At 68.1% G+C, this 23,322-nt stretch overlaps 1 protein-coding gene across 1 annotated transcript; it reads right to left on the bottom strand.

The window, feature by feature from the left end:
* Nucleotides 1–40: 40 nt before the first annotated feature.
* Nucleotides 41–22,792, bottom strand: PIEZO1 (piezo type mechanosensitive ion channel component 1). Its single transcript, XM_035566271.2, has 51 exons — nt 22,613–22,792; nt 16,581–16,676; nt 15,446–15,568; nt 15,148–15,190; nt 14,895–15,057; nt 13,824–13,962; nt 13,465–13,678; nt 13,066–13,231; nt 12,831–12,923; nt 12,610–12,694; nt 12,408–12,499; nt 12,048–12,308; nt 11,859–11,970; nt 11,571–11,749; nt 11,343–11,491; nt 11,002–11,181; nt 10,838–10,932; nt 10,199–10,356; nt 9,943–10,119; nt 9,743–9,868; nt 9,457–9,657; nt 8,678–8,882; nt 8,494–8,598; nt 7,909–8,062; nt 7,242–7,485; nt 7,058–7,154; nt 6,779–6,947; nt 6,611–6,700; nt 6,357–6,439; nt 6,029–6,100; nt 5,545–5,654; nt 5,379–5,472; nt 5,008–5,091; nt 4,736–4,908; nt 4,539–4,660; nt 4,268–4,450; nt 3,920–4,178; nt 3,653–3,841; nt 3,228–3,519; nt 2,986–3,097; nt 2,752–2,899; nt 2,461–2,675; nt 2,134–2,292; nt 1,901–2,048; nt 1,624–1,812; nt 1,439–1,531; nt 1,177–1,349; nt 978–1,100; nt 808–887; nt 526–724; nt 41–434 (listed from the first exon to the last, which is right to left on the bottom strand). The coding sequence occupies exons 1-51, from the start codon at nt 22,674–22,676 to the stop codon at nt 185–187; spliced, it is 7,530 nt and encodes a 2,509-aa protein (XP_035422164.1). The 5' UTR covers nt 22,677–22,792; the 3' UTR covers nt 41–184.
* Between the last annotated feature and the right edge of the window lie 530 nt (nt 22,793–23,322).

The raw sequence follows: 23,322 nt of genomic DNA, 5'->3' as shown, positions 1-23,322 counted from the left end.
GCTTCAAAGCATCATGGAGAAAAAAAAAAAAAACAAAAAAAACAGAAAGCTCCTCCTTTTAAAAGCGAGAGCCCGGGCTCGCCCAGCGCGCCGTCCTGCACCCCCCGGCAGGATGCGGCCCCCGCAGGGCTGGTTAAGGCATTGGCGGTGATGTCCCCGGGGAGGGGGCCAGAGCCCCTTCCCCTTACTCTTTCTCCCGCGTCCACTTGATCATGGTCTCGGGGGAGCGGTAGAGGAAGATGAGCTTGGCGTAGAGCTCTTCCTCCAGCTCCAGCTCGCCCGTCTCCCGCACCAGGAAGATGTCCTGGCACAGCTTCAGGATGCGGTCCACGCAGGGCAGCTCCTCGAACATGATGGAGTGCGAGATCTCGCTGAAGAAGCCCCGCACGAACTTCCCGATCACCAGCACGATGGAGACGTACAGCCCCATGATCCTGCAAGGGGACAGGATGAGGCCGCCTGCGGTCCCCACCGCCACCCTTCGCCCACCTCCCCGGCTCCTGTGTTCCCCCCTCCTCTACGCACCCGTAGCCGGCCAGGAAGCCCAGGCTGGGGGGGCTGACTTTGTCGTTGAAGATGACCATGGGCAGGATGTTGCCGTCGCGCGGGGGGGCGTCCTTCAGCCGCACCACCCACCACTCCAAGAAGCTGTCGCTGCCCTGCCCCGAGCCCACGCGCTCCCGTTTCAGCTGCACCTCCACGTCCAGGTAGCTGTCCTCTCCGTCTGCGGGGTGGACGGGGGGGGGGGGGGTCAGGGCATGGCGTGGTGGCCGAGACCCCCCCCCCCAATGCGGAAAGGGGACCCACCTGGCAGCAGCTGCTTGACGGGGTTGGCTTCGGGGCCGTTGGGTGCCCGGATGTATTTGGGGAAGAGCTTGGGCACTTGCCTGCAACAAAGCGGGGGTGAGCGGGGGATGTGACCGCCTCTGGTGGCGTCCCCATCCCTGAGCCCCCTCCCCGTGCCTGGGGACACTCACACGGGGGCGTCGCGGGTGCCCTGCAGCAGCTGGGCCAGCTCCATGCGCTCGGGCGCGCCGGGCTGGAGGTCTGTGGTGTGCTTCTCGAAGGTGTGCTCCACCGTGCCGCCCTTCCCCAGGTCCCTGCGGGCAGAAAGGGCTCAGCCGGGGGGGGGGGCTACCTTCTGTGTCCCCCCCCCCCCAGTGACCCCAGTGTTACCTCTGGAAGGTCCAGGTGAGTCGCAGGGTGATGTCTGAGGAGCCGTTCTGCAGCTCCCGCCGCATCTGCTCCCGGCTGGGCGGGCTGATGCTCCACAGCGAGCCCGAGCTGCCCTCGATGCGCGCCGTGACGATGTCCTCGTAGCCGTACAGCGTGATGAACTGCATGGCCACCTGGGGATGGGACGGGGGCACGCGGCTCAGCACGGGTGGGATGGAAAGAGGGGATCAAGGGGGGGTTGCTTAGGGGATTTATTTTTTACCGGCTGCCTCTCAAATTGGTTCGTCAGGGCTTCGTAGTCCTGGGGGGTGAAGGGCTGGATGGACTGCTGCTGGGCGCTCATGGTGAATAGTGGCTGTGGGGACACGTGGCATCAGCGGGGACACGTGTGGCATCGGGGGGGACCCCGGCATCCAGCACCAGCCCAGAGACTGCCCCCGTCCTCACCTCGTACCCCCCCAGCTTGAGGGTGACGGTGACATCGATGGGGTGGTTGACGACGCCCACCACCGAGCGCACCAGCGACATGAAGAGCAGCGGGAACCAGATGATGGCCACCAGGAAGAGGATGATGAGGCCCCCCATGCCGTACTTGACGATCTTCTTCTTCTTCTGCCCTTTGGGCTGCGGGTATTTCTGCGGGGACACGGCGCAGGGTGCCGGGGGACTGGGGGGGGACCCAGCCAGGGCCATCCCGATGAGGACGGGCGCGTTGGGGTCCTACCTTCTCCGTCTCACGGCTGCACTTGATGATGAAGATGTTGGCGTAGATGTCTTCCACGCACATCCAGTTGGACAGGGACAGCGTGGTGTCCGTCCAGACCCAGTCCATGACGGCACGCAGCTCCACCAGGAAGGGCACGAGGCGAAACCTGCAGGGGACGGGGAGAGGGGGCTGCTACAGCTCCGTGCGCCCGGCTGGGGCCACGTGTCCCCGTGCCACACCGTGTCCCCTACCCCTGGAAGAGGAAGAGGTTGAGGTGGTTGTATTTCTTGGTGAGGAAGTTGCCCAGGATGCGTGTGGGGTAGCCGCAGCGGATCTGGTAGGCTGACAGCGAGAAGTAGATGCACTTGACGAAGTACCACAGCTGGGCCACCGTGTTGAGGCTGAACAACCTGTGGGAGGGAGATGTCACCCCTCCGGCCACCCAAGCCCCTGCCTGGCCACACAGGGCCACCATGCAGGGCTGGGGACACAAAGGGACCACCCCACGGCCTCAGCCACCCAAGGACCACACAGCGCCCTGGGGGACATCCTCAGGGGACACTCGGTGGGACCGGTACCTTTCGGTGACAGCCGGCAGGATGAAGAACATCCAGAGATGGATGCTGAAGACCAGGATGACCTGGAAGATGAGCTTGCCCAGCACCGTCTTGCGGAGGTAGAGCGCACGGTCGATCACCATGGTGGTGAACTGGATGAGCAGCATGACCAGGAAGGCCTCGGGCACTTGGTCGTCTGACAGCGAGGAGGTGATGTCGGCGGCCGCCGAGTGTTTCTGGTGACAGCGGTGAGGTGAGGACACAGCCCGGCCTGACCCCACCATCCAGCACCCTGCAGAGCCCCCTGCTCACCCCAAAGGCCCAGAAGCCGAAGATGATGATGATGAAGTCAACCACGTCGGCCAGGAACATGAACGCGTAGACATCAGTGGCCGCCCGGTACCGAGTGTGCAGGATGTCCCGGAAGAAGCCACGCACGGGCTGGTAGGTGTTCTGTGCCCTGGGGGGGGACAGGGGGTTGGGGACAGGTCACCGGGGGGCTATGAGTCACAGCCCCCACCCCAACCAGCACCGCAGGGCACTCACACGGTGAGGAAGAAGAGCTTGACCCGGAGCCCCAACGCCTTCAGCTTCTTCTGAGAGTGGCTCTGTTTCACCTCTTCCTCCTCCTCCTCCTCTTCCTCCTCCTCGCCATCCTCTGTGGGTGAGACGCAGCACGAGTGACCTCGGGGCCCTGCAGGGCCGCATCCTGCCTGGGGGACACGAGCCTTGCTCTGTGCCGAGGTGCTCAGCACCCCTGGGGTGCAGCGATGGGACATGGTGCTCACCTTCCTCCAGCGCAGCCTTCGTCTCCTTGCTCCGCCGCCTCTTCCTCCTGAAGCGCAGCTGGGTGGCCGCATCCCCGGCCCCCTCCTCCGGCCCCCCAGCATCGTCCTCCGGCCCCGTGGCTGCACCCGGTGCCCCCGGCTCTGCTGGCGGCACCGTCCCCTCCTTGCCCACCACCGTGGACTCTGCTTCCTCCTGCCGCTCTTCCTCCTCCTCCTCCTCCTCCTCTGCCCGCTCTGCCTCTGGCTTCTTCTTGGCAAAGGGGTCCTCCTCATGGTCCCACAGCCCATAGCACTGGGGAGGGCAGGGGTCAGGGTGGCTGCTGCCACCCCCCAGCCCCATGCACGCCATCCAACGCCCCACCGGGGCTATGGGATGCACCCAATGCAGTGAGGACCCATCCAGAAATGGGTGCCCCGGGGCTCACCAGCAGCAGCGAGCGGTGGAAGAAGAGCACCAGGAGCTGGACGAGGTCGTACTTGATGTAGCGGTCGGTCTTCTCCAGCCCCAGGATGCGGGGCGGGAAGAAGGGCTTGCCCTCGTTGCGCACCAGCATGGCGTAGCCGTTCCAGGGGAAGAAACCGAATTGGAAGAGGTATTTTACCACCACCATCACCTGCGGGGACGTGGGCGTCAAAAGGTGGCAGCCGGGGTCATCGCATTGTCATCCCCTCCCCGGCCACCCCCTGCCCACCTCGGTGAAGATGATGGCGGTCATCCAGAAGCGCTTGGTGGGCCGGGGGATGGAGAGCATGGCCCAGAGGAAGACGAGGATGGGCAGGAAGAGGGAGATGACGGAGGCGGTCACCATGTTGTTGAGGATGATGACAAAGTAGCAGAGCAGCTCGGAGTGGGCAGCCACGCAGCGGTAAATGGCCAGCAGCAGCTTCAGGAAGCGGTTGTGGGACTGATAGAACTGCTCCGACTCCTCCAGCTCCACAAAGTACAGCCGCCTAGGGGGGCACGGGGGGCTGAGCCTGTGCCCCAAACCCACCGTGTCCCCATCCCCATCCCTGTCCCCATCCCCGTCCCCATCCCATACCTGCTCATCAGCAGCTCGCTGGCCGTCCGGGTCCGGTTCTGCGGCAGGGCCAGGAGCTCCCGAGACCCAGCCACATCCTCCTGCGACCCCCAGCTCGTCCCCTGCTCCTGGCTGCCAGCTCGCAGCGAGCCCCCCGCCAGGGGGGGCTCAGCCCCTCGGCCGCGCTCGGCTCCATCGCGCCCGCTGGGGACGGCACGGGGCCGGGTGAGCGCGCTCCTCGCCAGCCCCCGTGTCAGCGGGCGGGCACCCCCCGGGGGATCTATGCACCTGCCTGGAAGCGACGCCATTTTGGGGGTCCGCACCCCCAGACACCCACGGGCTCGGCTCCTCGGGGGGCTCCTCGGGGGGCAGCAGGTAGAGCTCATCCAGGACCCCGCGGTGCACGTCCTCGCCCTGCGGTGGGCACAGGGTCAGCACCAGCACGGTGCCACTGTCCCCTGTGCCCGCCGTTCCCTCCCCGGGGGTCACCTTGGCCAGGCGCCGCGTGAGGACGTATCTCTCGAGCCGCAGCACCGTGGACATGTCGGCGTGCTCCCGCGTGCAGGTGTCCAGCCACTGGGTCAGGCCGTCCACCATGGCCTGGCACAGCACCCACAGGAAGCGCAGGGTGTTCAGCGCCCGCTGCAGCACGTTGCCCCGCTCTGCCGGGGCGAGGAGAGAGGGGCTCGTGGCTTCGCACCCGCTCAGCACACCCCAGACACCCCCCTGCCATGGCTGGCAGGGTCCTGCTGCCCACCTACCAGATCCTTCCTCCTCCTCCTCCTCCTCCTGGCCTTCGGCCTCTCCAGGCGACTCCAACGCCTCTTCCCTTCCTCTGCTGTCCCCTGCAAGGCAGGCAGCAGGTCAGGGCCCCTCCATGGCACAGGACGGGACATTATTTCTGACCTCTTTTTGTGGCTTTCCTGCTCATCACCCGTTCCCCCATCCTTCCCACCCAACTTAAAAAACAAAGGAGCCTCACAGCTCACACCCAACCCTATCTTAGACATCAGAGAATCTAGACACACACTGGGAACTCTGCTGAGATGATGCCCTGTTACAGGATCCCGAGGATCAAACACCAAACCCCCCCCAGTGCCCCCAGCCCCATTTTGGGGTCTGCCAGCCCCACCTGCACCGAGCTCATCGCCCGGCAGCTCCATCTGCTCCCGCTCCTGCTGCCGCAGCGCTGTCCTGGTGTTGGTCATCCAGGCCTGGTAGGCGAGCTGATTTGGGGAGGGGGCCATCAGCGCCCAGAGGGCACAGCCGACCCCCTCCCGGCCCCCTGCCACGCTCACCTGGAAGGCGCTCTGCCTGCCTGGCCGCGGCTCCTCCGGCACTGCTGCTGCTGCCTCCTCCTCCTCCTCGCTGTCCGACTCGAAGAGGAAGTATTCCCCCGAATGCAGCACTAACGGGGCGGCACGGGGTGTCACGGCACGGCACGGGGTGCCACGGGGTGTCCCCATCACCATATCCCCTCTGCCCAGCACAGCTCAGTGCCAAGGACACCCCCGAGGATCCCCGCTGGGGACATCAGCGCCCAAGAGTCCAACGTCCCCAAAGAGGGGTCCCTCCAGCGCCGAGCCCTCCGGGCACCCCAGGTCCATGCCCCGTTAGTGCTCAGAAGCAGAGAACGGCCTGGTTAATGCCGAGCGTGGGGGACGGGGGGGCATGCAGGGCGTCACCTCGCCGAAAGCACCGTCACCGCCGCTCCCCGCTGGTGTCAGCGATGCTGGCAGGGGGGGACCGCGCGCCCGCCCGTGCCCCGTGCCGGGGCAGTACCTGTGGCGTGGTCTAACCATGGCCGCCACCACCGCTCCCTCTGCCGGGAAGGGTCCGCCGGGCCACCGGGCGCTGTGGAATGGCAGCGGGGGCTGAGCGGGGCTGGGGGCGACCCGTCCCGGCGCGGGGGCCAGTTTTTGGGTAAGGGGGCGTGGGGGGGGGGTGTTCACCGCTGCACTCCACCAGGCTCCGCTGGTCCCCGCTCAGCGAGGAGGCGGGACGAGGAAAGTGGGGGACAAAACGTCGGCGATGGGTCGAGGCCACCCCTACAGCGATGGGAGAGGGGGCAGGAGGGGCTGGGGGCTTGGGATGCCCCCCCGGCTCTCACCTGGCCTGGCCTCATCCTGGCCCTCGCCGGCGGGCAGCCGCTCCTGGTGGTATTTCTCCTGCTTGGCTCGGATCCGCTCCATCCTGCGGGGCGCAGCACAGGCTGCTCCAGAGCTCCCCGGAGCCACCAGGTCCCCCACAGCGACGCTGGGCACCCGCAGCCCCCCGGCACCCTGTGCACTGGGGTGCCCCGACGGCTGCAGGGCGCTCGGGGGGCGCAGGGGGCTCCCGGGTGCCCCCCCAAAACCCACTCACTGCCGTTTGAGCTGGGCCAGTGACTTCTTCTCGGCCTGCCGGTGGGAGCGCATGCTCTTCAGGATGCTGGCCTTGAACAGCGCGACGCCCCTGCGGGGACGGAGATGGTGAGGGGGGGGACACCTGCACCCAGCACCCCTAGGGACCCCTGGGGTCCCCCAGCCTCACCTGGAGGCCTGCAGGGCAGAGGCTTGGAGGTCCAGCATGACGTGCAAGAAGTAGTAGCTGAGGAAGACGCGGCGCTGGAGCAGGAGGAAGAAGAAGCAGATGCTGTCCCAGATGATGCCAGCCTCCTCCACGGGCAGCGAGCAGTCCTGGTCCTTGCCCATCTCCTTGGCTGGCAGGCAGAAGGGGGGGGCAGGTAAGGCAGCACCCCCAAACAGCCCCCCCAGCCCCATCAATGCAGGGCAGGGCTGCCCCCAGCCCGCTCCCCGTGCCGGCGCTCACGGTCGTAGTAGCCCTTGACGGTGCAGACCAGGCTGAAGAGCTGGATCACCCAGCAGAAGTTGCTCTGCATCTGCTGCACAAAGACGCAGGACAGGAGCTGCGGGAAAAGGGGTACAGGATGGGGTTGGACCCCTGGGGACACCCAGGTGACCCGAGGAGCACCCCCCGGGGCTGGTGCCCTCACCGACAGCATGTTTTTGGAGATGATGACGGTGATGTTGTAGAGGATGAGGCAGTCCCAGAGCACCAGGCGCGCCCGCGCCGGCTTGCGCAGCATGGCGGTGCCGAAGAGCAGGAGGTAGAAGCAGGCGAGCAGGTAGCCGAGGCCGAAGAGGCTGATGCGGGTGGCCCCGGTGATGAAGACCACCACCAGGACGAACCAGAAGAGGTAGCGGAAGACCACCACCTTCGCCATGTCCAGGTACGACCTGCGGGACAGGGCGCTCAGAGCAGGGTCCCCATCCTCTCCCAGCACCAAAATTGGCACCGCCTGGGTTTGGGGTGCTACCCCCAACCAAACCAGCAGGTCCCTATCACATTATGGGGTCCCAAAGCCCCTGGGTACCCCGGTGCCCATCTCAGACCAGTCTTGGGGTACAATGTGCCTTGTCCCAGCCTATGGGGGTCCCAAAACACATGCATGATCAAGCATGCCCTGGACAACTTGATCTTCCCAGAGGGTCCCCCCACAGCCTCAGGGTGCTCCCGTCCCAGATGTGGGGGCACCATCCTGGTGGCAGGGGTCCCGTCTCAGCCCAGCCCTAGGGAGGAATTCCCCATCCCAGTGCTGCTGGGTCCCATCCCCACCCTTGGGGACCCCATCCGGGGGGTCCCGTCCCCGCGGCACCCACCGGCAGTGGATGAAGTTGGGCGTGGGGTTGTGGGGGTCCCTCCCCAGGTCCAGCCGGTCCGCGTTCTCGCCGGCCGCCCGCAGCCACTCCTCGGTGCGCTCGGCCGCGAACACCCGCCACTGCTGCGCCGCGCACAGCAGCAGCACGAAGTCGTCTGCAGAGCACACGGCTCAGCCACAGGGGGGCGTGGCTTCCAGAGGCCACACCCCCTCGATATAAAAAAGGGGCGTGGCCACGGCAAAGCCCCTCCCCAAATGTGGTGGTCCCATTTTATGCATGTGGCTTTTGGCGCATTGCTCCCCAAAGGGGGTGTGGTCAATGCAAAGCCCCTCCTCCTAAAATGGGTGTGGCTTTCACCAGATCCCTCCCACAAAATGGGTGCGGTCGCACATAGCCCCTCCTGTTCCACAAAATGGGCGTGGCCCCAACCAAGCCCCTCCCCAATTGGGTGTGTCCCTTGACCCATGCGTTATCGGAGGGGTGTGGCACCTCCCAAGCCCCGCCCACATTTTAGCCCCTCCCACCTGGGGGCGTGGCCAGGCAGCCCCCCCACAGCCCCCTCCTGGGGGGGGGGGTGTCACTCACTGATGAGGTTGGTGGATTTGGGGGCCACGAAGAAGTCGGGCAGGTAGAGCCACTTGATGAGCGCCGAGTTGATGGGCAGCGACCGGCTCCAGCGCCACGGGTAGTCTGCGGAGGGGAGGCACTGGGTGATGGCCCCCCCCAAGACCCCCAAATCTCCCCCCGGACCCCCACCTGTGCCCCTTACCCACGCAGAGAGCGGGCGGCATGCCCACGCACAGCAGGTACTGGTAGAGGAGGAAGAGCACGAGGAAGAGGCAATACTTGGGCCAGAGGCGGGCGATGGCCGCGCGCCGCCGCCGCGTCAGGATGACGATGAGCCAGCAGCCGTGCAGGATCACCATGAGGTTCATGCGCTGCCCGATCACGTTCACCGTCATCAGGAAGCAGATCTGGAGGGCGGGCGGCAGCTCAGCCCCGCGTGTCCATACTGTACCCCACGTGTCCGTCCCGTACCCCCAAGCACCCCAAGTGTCTGTCCCATACCCTGATGCACCCCATGCATCCATCTATCCCATACCCCCACACGTCCATGCCGTACCCCCAAGCACCCCACATGTTCGTCCCGTACCCCGATGCACCCCATGCGTCTGTCCCATACTTCCACATGTCCCATGTGTCCATCCCGCACCTTGATACACCCCATGCATCCATCCTATATCCCATGTGTCCATCCCATGCCCCGACACGTCCATCCAATGCCCATCCTGTACCCCCATGCGCCCCACATGTCCATCCCGTACCCTACATGCACCCCGTGTGCCCGTCCCATACTGCCACACACCCCACGTGTCCGTTCCGTACCCCCACGCACCCCACGTGTCCGTCCCATGCCCCAACGCATCCATCCCGTGCCCCCACATGTGTGTTCCGTACCCCAACGCATCCATCTTATGCCCCAACGCATCCGTCCCGTACCCCCACGTACCCCACGCATCCATCCCATAGCCCCCGCCCGCTGCCCACCTCCAAGCCGAACTTGTAGTAGAAGTAGTTGACAAAGTACTTGGCGCAGCTGCCCAAGCCCTGGTCGAGGTGCTCGCGGGACACGTCCTCGAAGACGGTCTCGGTGACGGGGGCCGCCAGCTGGTGCTGCTTGCGGTAGTACTCCTGGCGCCGGTACACCACTGCCTCGAACACCAGCAGCAGCAGCACCAGGAGGTGGTTCTGGGGAGGGGGCGAGGGGCGCTCAGCTCCGCCGTGCTCGGGAAGGGGGGGACCCCGTCGCCCTCCGTCCCCCGCCCCAGCCCACCTGGATGTAGCCCAGGTTGGGGAAGCCTTTGCGGATGCCGAACCAGTTGGCGGGGTCCACGGGGCCGCGGTACAGCGTGGAGTTGCCCAGCTCCTCGGGGCTCAGGTTGGTGCTGTTGAGCTGGGGCTGCGAAGGGGGGGGCATGGGGGTCAGCACCCACCGCGGGGAGCTGGGGAAGGGACCCCCCACACCCCCAGTACCTGGGTGCAGTTGCTGGAGTACTCGCTGGGATCGACGATCTTGAGCTGGTAGAGCATCTTGCAGACGATGATGATGCAGGTCCAGACGGTGGAGAGGCAGGAGGCCATGTGGCGGAAGCGGCAGTAGGGCATGGCGAAGGCCCACAGCAGCACCAGCAAGAAGTTCATCAGCGACACCTGGGGCAGAGAGGCGCCGTCAGCACCCTGGGGTGCCCAGCCGAGCTCCCCCCCAAAACCCGGGTCCCGGGTCCCATACCTCCTGCAGAGCCACCCAGACAGTGTAGAGAGCCACCAGCTTGAGGACGTGGAGCTCCAGCAGGCGCCCCACAAAGACCTGCCCGCGGGTCAGCGTGTCCGAGAAGGTCCAGCCCAGCACGATGAGGCGCTCCAGCACCAGCCCCCACTTGGTGGGCACTGCGGGTACACGGACCGTCACGGACACCCCCGCACCCATCCCTGGGTGGGAGGACACCCCAACCCAGCCCTGCACTCACCTGGTCCCTTCCTGCCTTGGAGGATGCCATAAATCCACCCCTGTACCCAGGCTCTGAGGACACCCCAACACATCCCTATATCCTCCTTGGCTCAGGGGACACCCCAATTTATCCCTATATCCCCCTTGACTTTGGGGACACCCCAATCCATCCCTATATCCTCCCTCTTGGTTCCGAGGACGCCCCAATCCATCCCTCTATCACCCTTGGCTTGGGGGACACCCCAATCCATCCCTATACCCTCCTTGGCTCGAGGACGCCCCATCCCATCCCCATCCCCATCCCCATCCCCATCCCCATCCCCATCCCCTGGCCCCTCCTTGGCTTGGAGGGCACCAGCCCATCCCACACCCTCCCCCAGCCCCTTCCTGGTCCTGAGGACACCCTAATCCTGCCCGTACCCTGCGAGGCGGTATCGGAATCGCCCGCCTCAGTCCCGGCGCTCTCGGCGACGGCCGCACCCCGCAGCAGGCGGCTCCCGTGCAGCTCCTCGGGTCTGCGGGGAGGAGGGCTCAGCACGGGGGACACGGGGGGCACGGGGACGCCCCGGTGCGCGGGGCCCTACCTGGGGATGTGTCGGGGCCGCGGCTCGGTGGCGGGGACGTGCTCGAGGTCGGTGATGTGCATGAAGGGGCGGTGGAAGTAGTGGAGCTGCAGGATGCAGGCCAGCAGGAAGAAGCCCGGGATGAGGGTGCTGGAGAAGAGCTCGGAGACGCTGAACTGCTCCAGGCCCAGGTCACCCAGCCTGGCCAGGGAGGGGACGTCCCAGTCAGCACGGGGACACGTCCGTCCACCCCCCTGCACGGGCAGCCCCTCAGCAGGGTTTGGGGTTTCAACCCCGACCCTCCCGTGCCTCGGTTTCCCCATCTCTTGGCCGTGCCCCGGTGCCCGGCTGGGCGCACTCACTGCTCGTTGGTGAGACCCGTCAGGTTCCTCCAGTACATGGGGAAGTCCTCAAACTGGAAGGTGTAGATGGCGATGAGCACCAGCATGGTGTACGCCACCACCAGCCACCAGAAGCCCTTCAGCACCTTGCGCCACAGGCTGTAGTACACCTGGGGGACAGGGACGTGAGCATGGCGCCACCAGGCACGCGTCCCGGCCGGGGACAGCCTCCCCGTGGCCCCCCCCTACCTGGAAGAGGGTGAGGCAGAGGAGGAAGAGGAACATGTAGACGATCTTGTAGACCACGAGGCGCCCGGCGAAGCTCACCACGATGAACATGCCGGCGCAGACGCAGATCCAGTACTTGGCGTAGAAATCCCGCACCAGGGCGCCCAGCGCCTTCAGCACGTCCCGCTGCCGGCTGGGCTCTGCAAGGCACGGGCACCGCGTCCTGGGGGTGCTCATCCTTGGGGTTGGGGGTTGGAAAAAAAAACGGGACACCCCTGCTGCCCCCAGCGTCCCCAAGGGACCCCTCACCCGTGTCCGAAACGGTCACCTCCAGCAGCGGGGTGGCCGGGCACGTCCTCGTTAGCAGCTTCTCCTTGACGAACTGCCGCACCAGCAGCCAGAAGGTGAGGGTGAGCAGGAGCTGCGGGGACAGGCGGTGAGTGGGGACAGGAGGGCACCGCGGGGAGGGGGACGGGGATGGCATGGGGAGGGGGGTACCTTGGCCCCCAGGTCCAGGCAGGGGTACTTGGGGCGCACCAGCCCCAGCTGCTCAAGGCTCATGAGGCCGACGCGGGTGGGCAGCTCGGGGGCCAGGTCCATGCCCCAGACGTACTGCAGGCTGCAGAGCGCCACGCCGTAGAGCAGCAGGAAGGGCGAGCACAGCATGGCGAAGTGGTGCCGGCTCCGCACGATCCAGATGAGGCAGGACCAGAGCAGCAGCACGAAGGTCAGCCAGCTGTGGTAGGTGATGCTCCACACCTGGGGGGGGTGGGCAGGATGCAGCCACTCGTCAGGGCTGCCCGGAGAGGCGGGGGGGGGTGAGAGCCTGGGGGGTGCCCCCGTGCCCCCTGCCCTTACCATCATGGCAATGAGGGCGCAGACGTAGCTCTGCTTCATGATGACGTGCCACAGCGCCTGCAGGGGCAGCCGCTCTGCCGGACTCTTCCTGCCTGGCCGGGGGGGGGGGGAGCAGGAGCTGTGAGCCCCCCCCCAGCCCCTCTGCAGGCAGGAGGGAGCAGAACAGGGCTCGGGGAGGGGGCGGCGTTGGGGCCAGGCTTACCCGGCGGCGTCACATCACCCATGACGTGGACGGTGCAGTTCTCGGTGCCGCTGCCCGGCTTCCCGGTGCTGGGGGACAGCATGGGCTGGGGGGGGGCAGGGAGGGCTGAGTGCCTGCTGGCACTCCCAAAGCGCCCACGTGGGGCACCCCCCCGGTGTATGGGGTGCACACCCCACACCGGGAACACCGGGGTGCTGCCCCCGCCGCCTCCCCAGACCCACCTTGGTGTCCTCAGCCACGCCATCGGTGTCCTTGGGCCAGCTCTCCAGCTCCACCAGCTCCCTCAACGGCGGCTGTGCCGGCACCGCCGCTCTCTGCGAGGGGAAGGAGCCAGCTACAGCACCCGGGGGGCGGGGGGGTCCGGAGCAGGATCGTGCCCCGTCCCACAGCCCCATATCCCCCCCAAGCCCCCTGCCCAGAGCAGCAGGGTGCGTACGGCCACGTGCAGCCCCTCACCCGGGCGTCCAGCCTGCGCAGCTTCAGCAGCGTGGCCACGGTGTAGTAGAGCAGCAGCAGGATGCCGGGGTTGGCGTAGACGGGCCAGGGGTGGCTGGTGTTGAGCACCAGGGCGTTGGGCCGGGAGCAGTTGCGGTACAGGATGATGTCCTTGAAGCCGAACACCCTGCGGGGATGAGGTGGGTGGCGTTAACTCCCGCCTGCGGACGGCGTTGTCCCCGTCCCTGCGCACAGCCCTGGCACCGGGGCAGCCTCCAGCCGCCCTCCCCAGGGACCGTCCGCAGCCGGGAGCGGGACAGGCGCCAAGCAGGAGCCGTGCTGGCTGTGAAACATCCCCGGGGACGCGGGCACGCAGCCAGGGACACGCAGGGGGAGACCACGGCCCCGTGTGCCACTCACCGTGCCCAGATGGTGGGGGGCGGGAAGACCCCCTGGACGAAGGGAGCTTGGTAGGCGTAGAGGCAGAGGAGGTGGACGGCAGCGTAGACGCCGACGAGGACGCAGAGGGTGTCGAAGGCCCTGCGGCTGGCCGGGAGGTGGCAGGCCCACCATGTGCACAGCCCCACGAAGAGCAGGTAGTAGACGCTGGAGGAGGCGGAGGGCAGGGTGATCCCTGGGGAGCAGCGCCCCGCGGGCGGTCAGTGCGCGGCCGAGCATCCCCGCGCCTCCGTCCTCCAGCCGAGCACCCCCCCGGCGAGCAGAACCACCGAGACACCCCCAAATCCGTCATGCACCCCCCCCCCCAGCCCCGTACCCACCGGCCAAGGCCAGCAGCAGGATGGCCAGCCCCTTCCCGGCTGCCCACAGCAGCCAGTGCGCCGTCACCCGCAGCCGGGCGCTGAGCGGCGTGTCCCCGTCGGCCGTGCCACCGTGCCGCTCCACGTCCTCCTCTTCCCCCTGCCAGGCAAGGAGGCACGGCGTGAGCCCCAGCCCGACCCGGATCCCCTCTGACTCCAGCCTGCTGCTCGCCGTGCCTCAGTTTCCCTGCTCCGTGGGGAGCACGGCCGCGGGGGCGCCCTGCCCGGTGCAGCGCGGGCGCGCGGCCCTGCACCTGGCCGTGTTTATCTCATTAGCTGTTTGGAAAGCGCCTCCGAAACACGGCTGTTTTTCTTGGCACCGGCACCCGGGTTCCCAGCACTGAGCTTTTTTCCAGGCTGCCTCCCGCGCTGGCCCCGCGCTCACAGCAAAGGCATTCGCTGCTGCCCGGGCTCTGGTTACAGCCCGGCCCTGTGGCCGCGGCCGGAGCGGGGCCGGACAGCCCTAAACCAGTGGGATTCACCCCAAAATGAAGCTGAGCCCTGGTGTGGGGTCCAGGCAGGGCTGGGGGTGCCAATGGCACGGGGCTGTCTGCCTGGGTGACACTGGAGCTGCTCGCACAGGGCACAGCGCCCCGGTACCCTGCTGGCACCACCACGGCACGGCACAGCACGGCTCCCAGCAGCTCTGCCCCGAGCCCTGCACCCCGCTGGCTCCGTCCCCACCCGTGGGCAGCCGGGGCTCGGCCACCCCACGTAAAGCGGCTCCGTGGGGCCGGGCTGTTTGCAGGATCCCTATGGTAACACGGGAGCAAACACGGGCACTCCTCCGCCGCTGAGTCACCCCGGCCCCGGGGAGGGGGAGGCGCAGGGGACGACCCGACCCGGTCCATCCATCGCTGAGGTCCATCCCCGACCACTCACAGCCAAAACCCCCCTCCCGGGCTGCAACCCCAACCCGAAACCCAGGTCCCCAGGCGCATCCCACGTGTCCCATGGGACTGCCGTCCCCAGGGACTGGCTGGCAGGACGCGGCAGGAGGGATGCTGCCGGTGGCACCGGCGTCGCGCTCACCCGCTCAAGGGGCTCCAGGGACTCCGGTGCCCGGCCGCGGCTGGCAGCGGCGGCCTTGGGGACGAGGCGGCGGCACAGGCAGAGGCAGAGGGACGAGACCAGCAGGATGCCGACGTCGGGCGCCACGAGGCGCACCGAGTTGGGGAGGTCGTCCAAGTCCAGCCTGGGGGAAGAGAGGGGCGCGGGAGGGTTCAGGGGGGACCCCCTCAATGGTGACCACGTCACCGGTCCCCCGGCACGGGGGAACCCTTACCTGGTGACCCCGACGTGCCGGGCGAGGACCTCCCAGCTGCTGCCTGCAGGGAACCACAAAGGCGTTGAGATTGGCACCAGCCCACCACGGGGAGACCACCCCACATCAGGGGCCATGCTGCCCCACAGCACGCAGACACCCAGGCACGGAGAGGGTGCCACGGGGTCCCAGCAGCCCCTTAGCACCCAGCAGGGTGGGATCCTGCTCCCTGACACCCGCCTGGGGGCTCTCCTGCAAGCACAAGGTGGCAGGAGCGGGGGGCAGGCATGGGCACCCCCCAGCACCCACAGGTACTCACAGCTGGGCCCCAGCAGCTGGTCCAGGACGGGCAGCGTGTAGAGGCATATCTGGAAAACGAAGTGGGCGAGGAGGAAGAGGATGCTGGTTCCCAGGAGAGCTTTGAGGAGGCGGCCGGTGTGACCTGTGAGACATGGGCACTCCATCATCCACCACCCCAGGTGGCCCCGGGTGGTGCCAGCACCCCCAGTGCAGACCCAGCACCCCTGGGAAGCGCCCACAGAGCTGGGAAGGGCGCACTGCCGCCGTGCCAGCGATGCCAGCTCTCACCGTGCATCCCGCACAGCCTCCCCGGGAGCATCCTTCCTGCTGCAGTACTGGGGAAACTGAGGCACGGGGCAATGCAGGGAGCTGGGACCCCAGGACCACGCTCCCTCTCCTTGCCCCAGCTGGCCCAGTGGCACAAGGCGCTTCCCTGGCACCGGGATGCAGCGCGCCCTGGGCTCCTGCACCCATCCCATCCCATCCCATCCCATCCCGCAGGGGGAGTAGGCACCAGCTCCATGAGACCTTCCCCCAGCCGTGGCCGTGCCCTCAGCCCGTGCGCTTTTCCTGGCCGCTGGAAGGGCAGCGCGGAGCCCACGGCCACCCCGCAGCCGCGTGCCGGCCCCGTGCCAAGCTCTCCCTTGGCTTGTTTTTTTTCCTGTAAACCATTGCGCTGCTGCTCAGCAGCGCCCGGGCTCCGAGGCCGTGGAAGCCCATGAAATATTCAGAGGGCAGAGCTTTTAGCCAGGGCCACCTTTCGGTGCGGAGGGCAGGGAGCCAGCGGGGCCACGGGCGCAGCACCTCCGGGTGCCCACCATGGGGGGACGTGTCCCCTGCACCCCTCGTTTCCACCTGGGAATAGGGCTCAGGGCTCGGTGCTGTGCGTCCCTGCATGCCTGGCACAGCCCTGAGGTTTCTGGTTAATAGGGCCAGGGCTCAAAATTGGCCGCTCCGTAGCGGGAGGCCTATTAATAGCCGCACCGGGCTATAATTAACGGGACGAGGCTGCCGCACGGAGCTGCCTGGCCCGGGGGAAACCACAGAGGAACGAGGGCAGGTACCTGCTGGAGGGCAGCTCGCGCCCCCCCACTAAAAACAGCCCCCGCGCTGCCCCAAACCCCCTGCCCGAGCCCCGGTTGTGGTGCCCTCACCTGAGACGGCGCGGTTGGTGGGCCCCGGGAACCACGGCAGGAGCAGGAGGTAGAGCAGGTACACCAGGGACAGGACGTTGAAGCGGAACAGGCAGGCTGGGAACGGAGGCACGGGCAGGGTTAGAGGCACGGGGACGGCACCTGGGGCTCCGCACCCCTCGAGGACCCCCAGCCGCATCCCCGGGATGCTCTGTGGTATCGCCCCGACCTGGGACACCCCAAAAAGGACAGGGACTCTGAAACAAAGGGCAGTCCTAGAGATCAAGGTGATGGGGACACAAAAACTTTGTGAAAACCCGCTGCATTTCCACGCTGCTCCTGCAGGACGGCGCTGAGCATTGCGGGGGTGGCACAGCGGGGCTGGGACCCCCACCCGCAGCCGCTCACCTGCACCCAGCCCCGCTCCGGGCACGCCAGCAGCTCTCCACCTTCCCCCTCGATTATTTTTAGACCCAAATTACAGCCTGCTTGTAGGCGTGAAGCCATCGGAGGAGCTGGGGAGGGACCGGGGCCGGCCCCAACCCCGCACTCGAGCCAGCGCCCCACGGAGCTGCCACCACCAGGGACGGGGAGCGCACGCGGTGGGCGCCCCAAGACAGCTGCCACCACGAGCTGGGGACGCAGCAATCCCGGTACAGGAGCTGCCACCAGCTGCCAGGAGGCCACGGTGATGGGCACGGTGGCTGCAGGACACCCACCAAGTCCCCGTTGGCCAGGAACGACGTTACGGGGGCTGTGGGGTCCCAAGGCATCCCTCTGTCCCCTCCCCTGCAAACCCGAGGCACACGTCCCCGCTTTGCCCACCAGCAGCCCCGGGGGGGACCCTGCTGTGGGTATAGGGTCCCTTGGGGACGCAGGGGGGCAGAGCGAGCAGCCCCCAGCCCCAGGGGGGCGGGCTGGGCGCCAGGGGACGTGCTGCGCACCTCGAGCCAGGCGCGGCCTTTCCTGTGTTTACGAGGTTTCAATGGGACGGCGCATCCTGCAGCGGTGCGTGAGCCTCCTCCGGCACCCCTGTCAGGGGGTGAAGCAGGGTCCCCACCGGCCCCCCCAACCCCAGGGGGCTCCAGCAGCCCCCGGGTGGGGCTGGGGGGCGCAGGGTGGGGTCACGTCCCCGCGCTCCGGGGGAACACCGCATCCCGCCAGCCGCCTCTCAGCGGTGACCCCGGCGCGCGTCACCTCCCCGCACGCCGAGGGTTGCTAGCTCCGTCTCGCAAACCATGATCTCATGGAGCAAATATTCCTCTTCCCGCGCCAGCGGGCAACGGGGCCGAGAGGAGCTGGCCCGGCGGGGAGCGAGCCGCCGCTCAGGCTGACGTGGGGGGCAGGCAGCCCCCTCCCCGGGCCAGGGACCGAGCCTGAGCAGGGCTGCGCCCGCTGCCCACCCACCCTGCTGCAGCAAAGGGTCCCTGGGGGGGGAGCTACCCCCAGTTCCCATCCCAGCCCTGGCTTGGGACATCCCTCCTGGGCTGGCCATCCCGGTGGCAGGGATTTGGGGTCACCTGCAGCACCGGGAAGGGCTGGCACAGCCACGTGCCATCGCAGGCGCCGCGTCCCAAAAAAGCGCCCAGAAAATGCCAGGGGAGCACCCAGGACCCAGCCGGCGCCGTGGGGTGGCTCCCATGGGACCAGGGTGGCTCCCAGCCCCGTCCTGCTCCTTCGGAGGAGGAAACCGGTTCCCTGCGGTGCTGACGGTGCGGGGGAAAGTGCCGGCGAGGGGGGAAAAACCAGTTCGGCAGAGCAGGGAGAGCCAAGGGCGAGCTGCCCCGCGGCGCCGGGACGGCCGCTCCTGCACCGCGCCTGCTCCTCCCGCAGCCGCTCGCCTCCGCTGCGAGGAGCCCGCCGGGTGGGTGGGTGCAGCACCGTGACACCCGCTGCTCCCCAGCACCCATCGCCCACCGGGTTTTGGCTCTGCGGGGCAGGATCTGGCTTGGCCGAGCACCTCCCAGCTGGGTTACCCTGGCTTCGCGGCCCCAGGCCCCCGCAGGGGACACGGGAGCAGCCAGCCCCGCTCCCACGCTGTTCATCCGTCACGGGCTACTGGCAGAGCCGGTAGCACTCGCAGCATTAACTGCGCTAACGTGATGGGAGGAGAGAAATCCCAGCTCCGGGGAGCTGGGCGCGATGCGCAGGAGCTCGCTAACGCCAGCCTTCAGCCTCCCCTAGGGGTCTCCCTGGGGGCCCTCCCGGGCTGGATCAGCCCCGGGGGACCCCCAGGCAGGGGATCTCCGGGGGGGGGGCTGCAGCAGCACCGGGTTTCAGCAGCAGGGAGGCACTTGAGGAGAGCAGGAGGGAGACGGGGCTCAGCTGGGATGGAGACACCCCCAGCCGCATGGTGAGGGGGGCTCCCCGGACCCCACCAGTGATGGAGACCCCCCCTCGTCACCACGCACTACGGCCACATGCAGCCTCTCTTACCGGCACGGATGCAGCCGCCAGCTCTCTGTGGGGACCTGCGGCCACCCAGGATTAATTAGCTGAGCTCTTCACCTCCCTGCGTGCCCTGCTGTACTCGCCTGGCCCCACCAAGCCCCGTGTCCCGCAGCCAGATCCCGCGGCACGGGCACCCCCGGGGTCAGGACGGTGTCCCCAGGGTGTCACCTGGCACCCAGCGAACCAGCTGCAGAGTGAGGGACAACCCCAGGCGCATGGCTCCCCGTGCCCCACGGCCCCATCCCGGTGAGAACCGGCCGCGGGCACGATCCCGTTCCCAGCCCCATCCCTCCTAACCCCGGCTCCTCTTTCCGGGAAGAGGGACCAGCCCCGCCATTTCACCCGCCGCATCCTGTTTTTGTGGAAAGCAGATCCCAGTCCTGCCAGCGCAGCCGCCGGCCCCGCTCCCCGGGGATGCCGCGGGAGCTGCCCCGGGAGGCAGTGGGACGGGCGCCTGCTCCGCGCTGCCAGCCGGCACGGGGAGCACAGCACCAGCAGGGTGGGTGCTCGGTGCCAGCCCCGTGCCCAGGGATGGGGACAGCCCCGACGTCCCCGCAGCGCTGACGGTGGCGGCTCAGGACAAACAGCGCGGTCCTCCCGCCCCGAATCCTTATCCGCACGGGAGGAAGCAAGAGCAGAGAGGTTAAACGGGCAGCTGCGGTGCTGGGCTGGCCCCCAGCACCAGCCCTCCGAGCCCTGCGCAGACAGGGTGCCCCCAAAAACATGCCCCCAGCCCCCCCAGACACATGGCTTGCAGCACCTGGGCTGCAGGGGATGGGGATGGAGCTGTCCTGAGGCCCCCAGAGCTGCGTGCTCAGCACCGGGACGCCCGCGCTGCTCTCATGGTTGCACCCCACTTGTGAGCGGGGACCCCCGGATCCCTGCTGGTGTGGCACGGGGGGGTCCTGGAGCCACCGTAACATTTTCCATGCATGGCTCGTGCCATAGGGCAATGCCGGAGCCAAAACAACACCCCCCATCCTCACCCAGCCCTGATGGGGATCCCAGACAGTTTGGGGCATCCCCATAGTTGGGGGGGGGCTGAGGACCCCCAGGGTTAACCCCACCATGCCCAGCTCCCCAGCACCGCCAACCCCCTGCAAATCCAGCCCAGCTGGGACCCCGGCAGGCCCCGCAGTGCTGCTCCCCGGGGGGCAGCGTGGGGGGCCCTGGGAGCCCCCCGAAGCACCCCGCAGCCGCAGGACAGCGCGGGCACTGCACAGGCTCCGCGCCAGCCCTGCGCAGCCCAGCCCCTGGTCTGCCCTTGGGAGGAAATGGAGTTATTGCTCTTGGAGACATCGGTGGCATTTTTTTCTGTGTTTTTTTTTTTTTTTTTCCCCTCTCTTCCCTTTATTTCCCCTCATTTAAAAAAAGCACCTGACCACAGGAGGCAGCTGGCCGCAGCCCACGCGCCCAGCTGGGCACCAGCTCCCTGCAGCACCAGGGCTGGCCGGGACCCCCAGCACCCCGTGCTGGGCATGGGGGGGTCTCAGGTGGGGCCGTGTCCTCGCCTCACCCCAGCCCAGCACCCCCAATTTGGGGGGCACATCCCCAGGGACGTGCTGCCCAGGTGCCTCAGGGCCCACCAGCACAGCCAGCACTGCAGTACCAGCTGGATAAATGGTAAGGGGGGGGCAACAGGCTGTGCCCCCCACCCACCAGCTCCGTGCACCCCAACCGGGCAGGATGGAGCCAAGGTTTGTCCCCATGCTGGGCAGGATCCGGCCCAAGACACAGCTTGGGAGCGTGGTGGGGGCCGTGGGAAGCTGGGGGGTGCCCCGAGCTGTGCCGCGGGGCCCAGCTCCAGCGCCTCCACCCGCATGGCGCTGGCTGGGAGCCGCCAGCAAACATCCTCCGGACGCTGGGGAAGAGCCTAATTGCAGGGGAAGGAAGGCGGCGGGGCCGCGGGCAGGTCGGGCTCCGGGCTCTCCTCCCACCCCGGGGGCAGCAGCCGCAGCCCCGGCCCCGTGCCTCAGTTTCCCCTCCGGTGCAGGACCCGTTGGGACACGGCCGCTTCCCCGGCGCCCGCTGAGTCACTCACGCGTCTGTTTTGACGAGCGGCCGGAGCAGGGCGGGTTTCATCTCCCAGGACAGCCGCTGCCCAAGCCAGGCCCCAAATTTAACCGAGCCCACGAGGAGCGTGCAGCCGAGGGCACGCCGTGCCCGCGGTGGCTGCAGGAGCTGGCCGTCCCCGCTGCGGCGTCCCACGACGGAGCAGGGCGACCGAGGCACGGGGCAGAAGCAGCACAAGCGTGGCACGAGGGACCTCAGCGCCTGGGTGGCGCCCAGGAGGACACGTGTCACCCCCCCCCCCCGCCCCGGGGGATGCGCCCGGCTGGAAGGGCCTTGTGCAAGCAGCGCCCGGCCACCTTCCCAGCCCGGTTTGCAGGCAGGGTTATAATTAACCTCCTCACATCCTGCACGATGCACTGAGTCACTCGCGAGGGAGAGCAAATACAGAAGCTTTTTTCAACAGTCGCCGACTTCCTCTGCCAGCGAGGCTCGCCCCGCTCGGGCTGCCTCCCCTGGAGGCACGGCGAGCCTCCGTGCGCCCCAAAACGCAGCCGGGACGGGAGCTGCTCGGCTGCAGGTGGCCCTGGTGGGACACACGTCCTGGGGTCCCAGCACCGGGTGACAAACCCGAAAAGTCCCCCGCAGCTCCCCGGGTGGCACGAACCCGTGCCCGGGCACAAGGAGGCCGTTGAACAATCCTGTTTACGGAGCCCAGCGAGGTTATTTTTTTTCCCCTTTGCGTCTACGTAAAGGTAAACGGAGAGTCCCGAAGACGCTTCCCAGGTTCAAAGGGCCGATTCTTGTCCGGGGAGTGCCGGCACACGGGCATTTTCCAGGCCAGCGGCCAGGCGGCTCCCGGCTCCGCACTGCTGGGGGCTGCAGCCGAGGTCCGCGCCCCCTGCCCGGCCCGGGGAGGGGGGGGGGGGGGCGGCGGCGCTCCCGGCCCCCGCCCTGCCAAAGGGTCCCGGCTTTTGCCAAACCCATGGTGGGGTGCACGGGGGGGGTCCCCCGGTGCCCGGCTCCGTCCTCCCCCCTCCGCGGAGGCCGCTCCAGCCTCCACCGCCCGCCCGCCCCCCCCCCCCCGCCCCGGGCCGGCAGCAGCGGGCGCGCCCCCGGGGCTGCGCGGAACCGAGCGCGGCTCTTGGAGTCCCGGGGGGGCGGGGGGGAAGTTGCGGCTCCCTCCCCGGGGAAGGGAATCGGGACTGCCGCTGGGCTCGCCCCGCTCCGAGGAGACCCCGATGTGCTGCCCCCCTCCCAGCCCAACCCCGGAGCGTCCCGGCCCCGGTTCACCCGAGGGCTGCTCGTGGGAACCGCACCGGTGGGGGGGGGGGGGAAAAACGAAAGGCAAAGGAGGGGGGGGCACCGCCACCGGGACCCCCCCAGCCATGCACACCCCTCGGGGGGGCACCGTTTTGCTGGGGGGGGGGGGGGGGGGGCGCACCTCCAGGCACAGCGCAGCCCCCCCGCGGCACCCAGCCTGGACGGGGAACACCCCCCCCCCCCCAGGACTCCCCCCCATCGGGGCACCCCCCCCATCAGCTGGGGACCCCCCCCAAAATAAGCGCTAAGGGCGGAGCACGTGCACTCACCGGCGAGCAGGGCGAGCGGCAGCAGCAGCCAGTAGAGCCCCGCGCACAGCGCCCGCCGCTCCATGGCTTCAGAGGGCTGCGGGCCGGCCCATGCCGTGCCGAGCCGTGCCGAGCCGTTCCGCCCCGCCGGGGCTGGGCAGGGCCCGGTGGCCGGTCCCGGAGCGCAGCGAGCGGACGCGCTTCCCCCGCCCCGCGCCCGCCGCCTTTATAAGCGGCGCCGCCCGGCCCCCTCGGCGGGCTGGCCCGGCTCGGTACGGCACGGCTCGGCCCGCTCCGCCTAGCGCCGCCCGCGGGCACTGCAGCCCCGGCCACCGCTGCCACGAGTTGGCCGGGCTCAGCCCCACGGCTCCCCGCAGGCAGCCCCCGGGCAGGGGCGTTTGCAGCGGAGAAGTAGAAATCAATAGGTAAAAACTGCGAAATGACGCGGTTCCCGTTTGCTCCTAGCAGTAACAATCATAAAAATTACACATCTGGGCTCACTGAGGCTGAGCACCTCGTGCAGGGCTTGGTAACGCCCGCGCAGGGTCCTGGAGCTGCGGCAGGAGCGCGGTGAAACGCGGCGTGCAGCCACCGGGACCCCCGAGCAGCCGTGTCCCCACGGGGCCGGGTGCCCCGTCCCGCGTCCCACCATCACACCCAGCCACGAGGGCAGCATCGCAGCACCCAGGCAGTGCTGGAAGCCGCCGGCGCTCCGGAGCAGGAAGCATCAG

The sequence above is a fragment of the Cygnus atratus genome, chromosome 12 (assembly GCF_013377495.2).
Source record: "Cygnus atratus isolate AKBS03 ecotype Queensland, Australia chromosome 12, CAtr_DNAZoo_HiC_assembly, whole genome shotgun sequence".
Lineage (NCBI taxonomy): Eukaryota > Metazoa > Chordata > Aves > Anseriformes > Anatidae > Cygnus > Cygnus atratus.
The sequence above is the reverse complement of the archived record's forward strand: the minus strand, read 5'-3'. Positions and strand labels throughout refer to the sequence as shown.

What these genes read in the sequence shown, in the direction of transcription:
- PIEZO1 (XM_035566271.2), bottom strand. Translation starts at nt 22,676, where the DNA reads ATGGAGCGGCGGGCGCTGTGCGCGGGGCTCTACTGGCTGCTGCTGCCG. An exon ending in TGCGCAGGCTGGACGCCCGG is followed by an intron (nt 12,924 to 13,065) that starts GTGAGGGGCTGC and finishes TTCCCCTCGCAG; the next exon opens with AGAGCGGCGGTGCCGGCACA. An exon ending in CCAGGATGAGGCCAGGCCAG is followed by an intron (nt 6,101 to 6,356) that starts GTGAGAGCCGGG and finishes GCCATTCCACAG; the next exon opens with CGCCCGGTGGCCCGGCGGAC.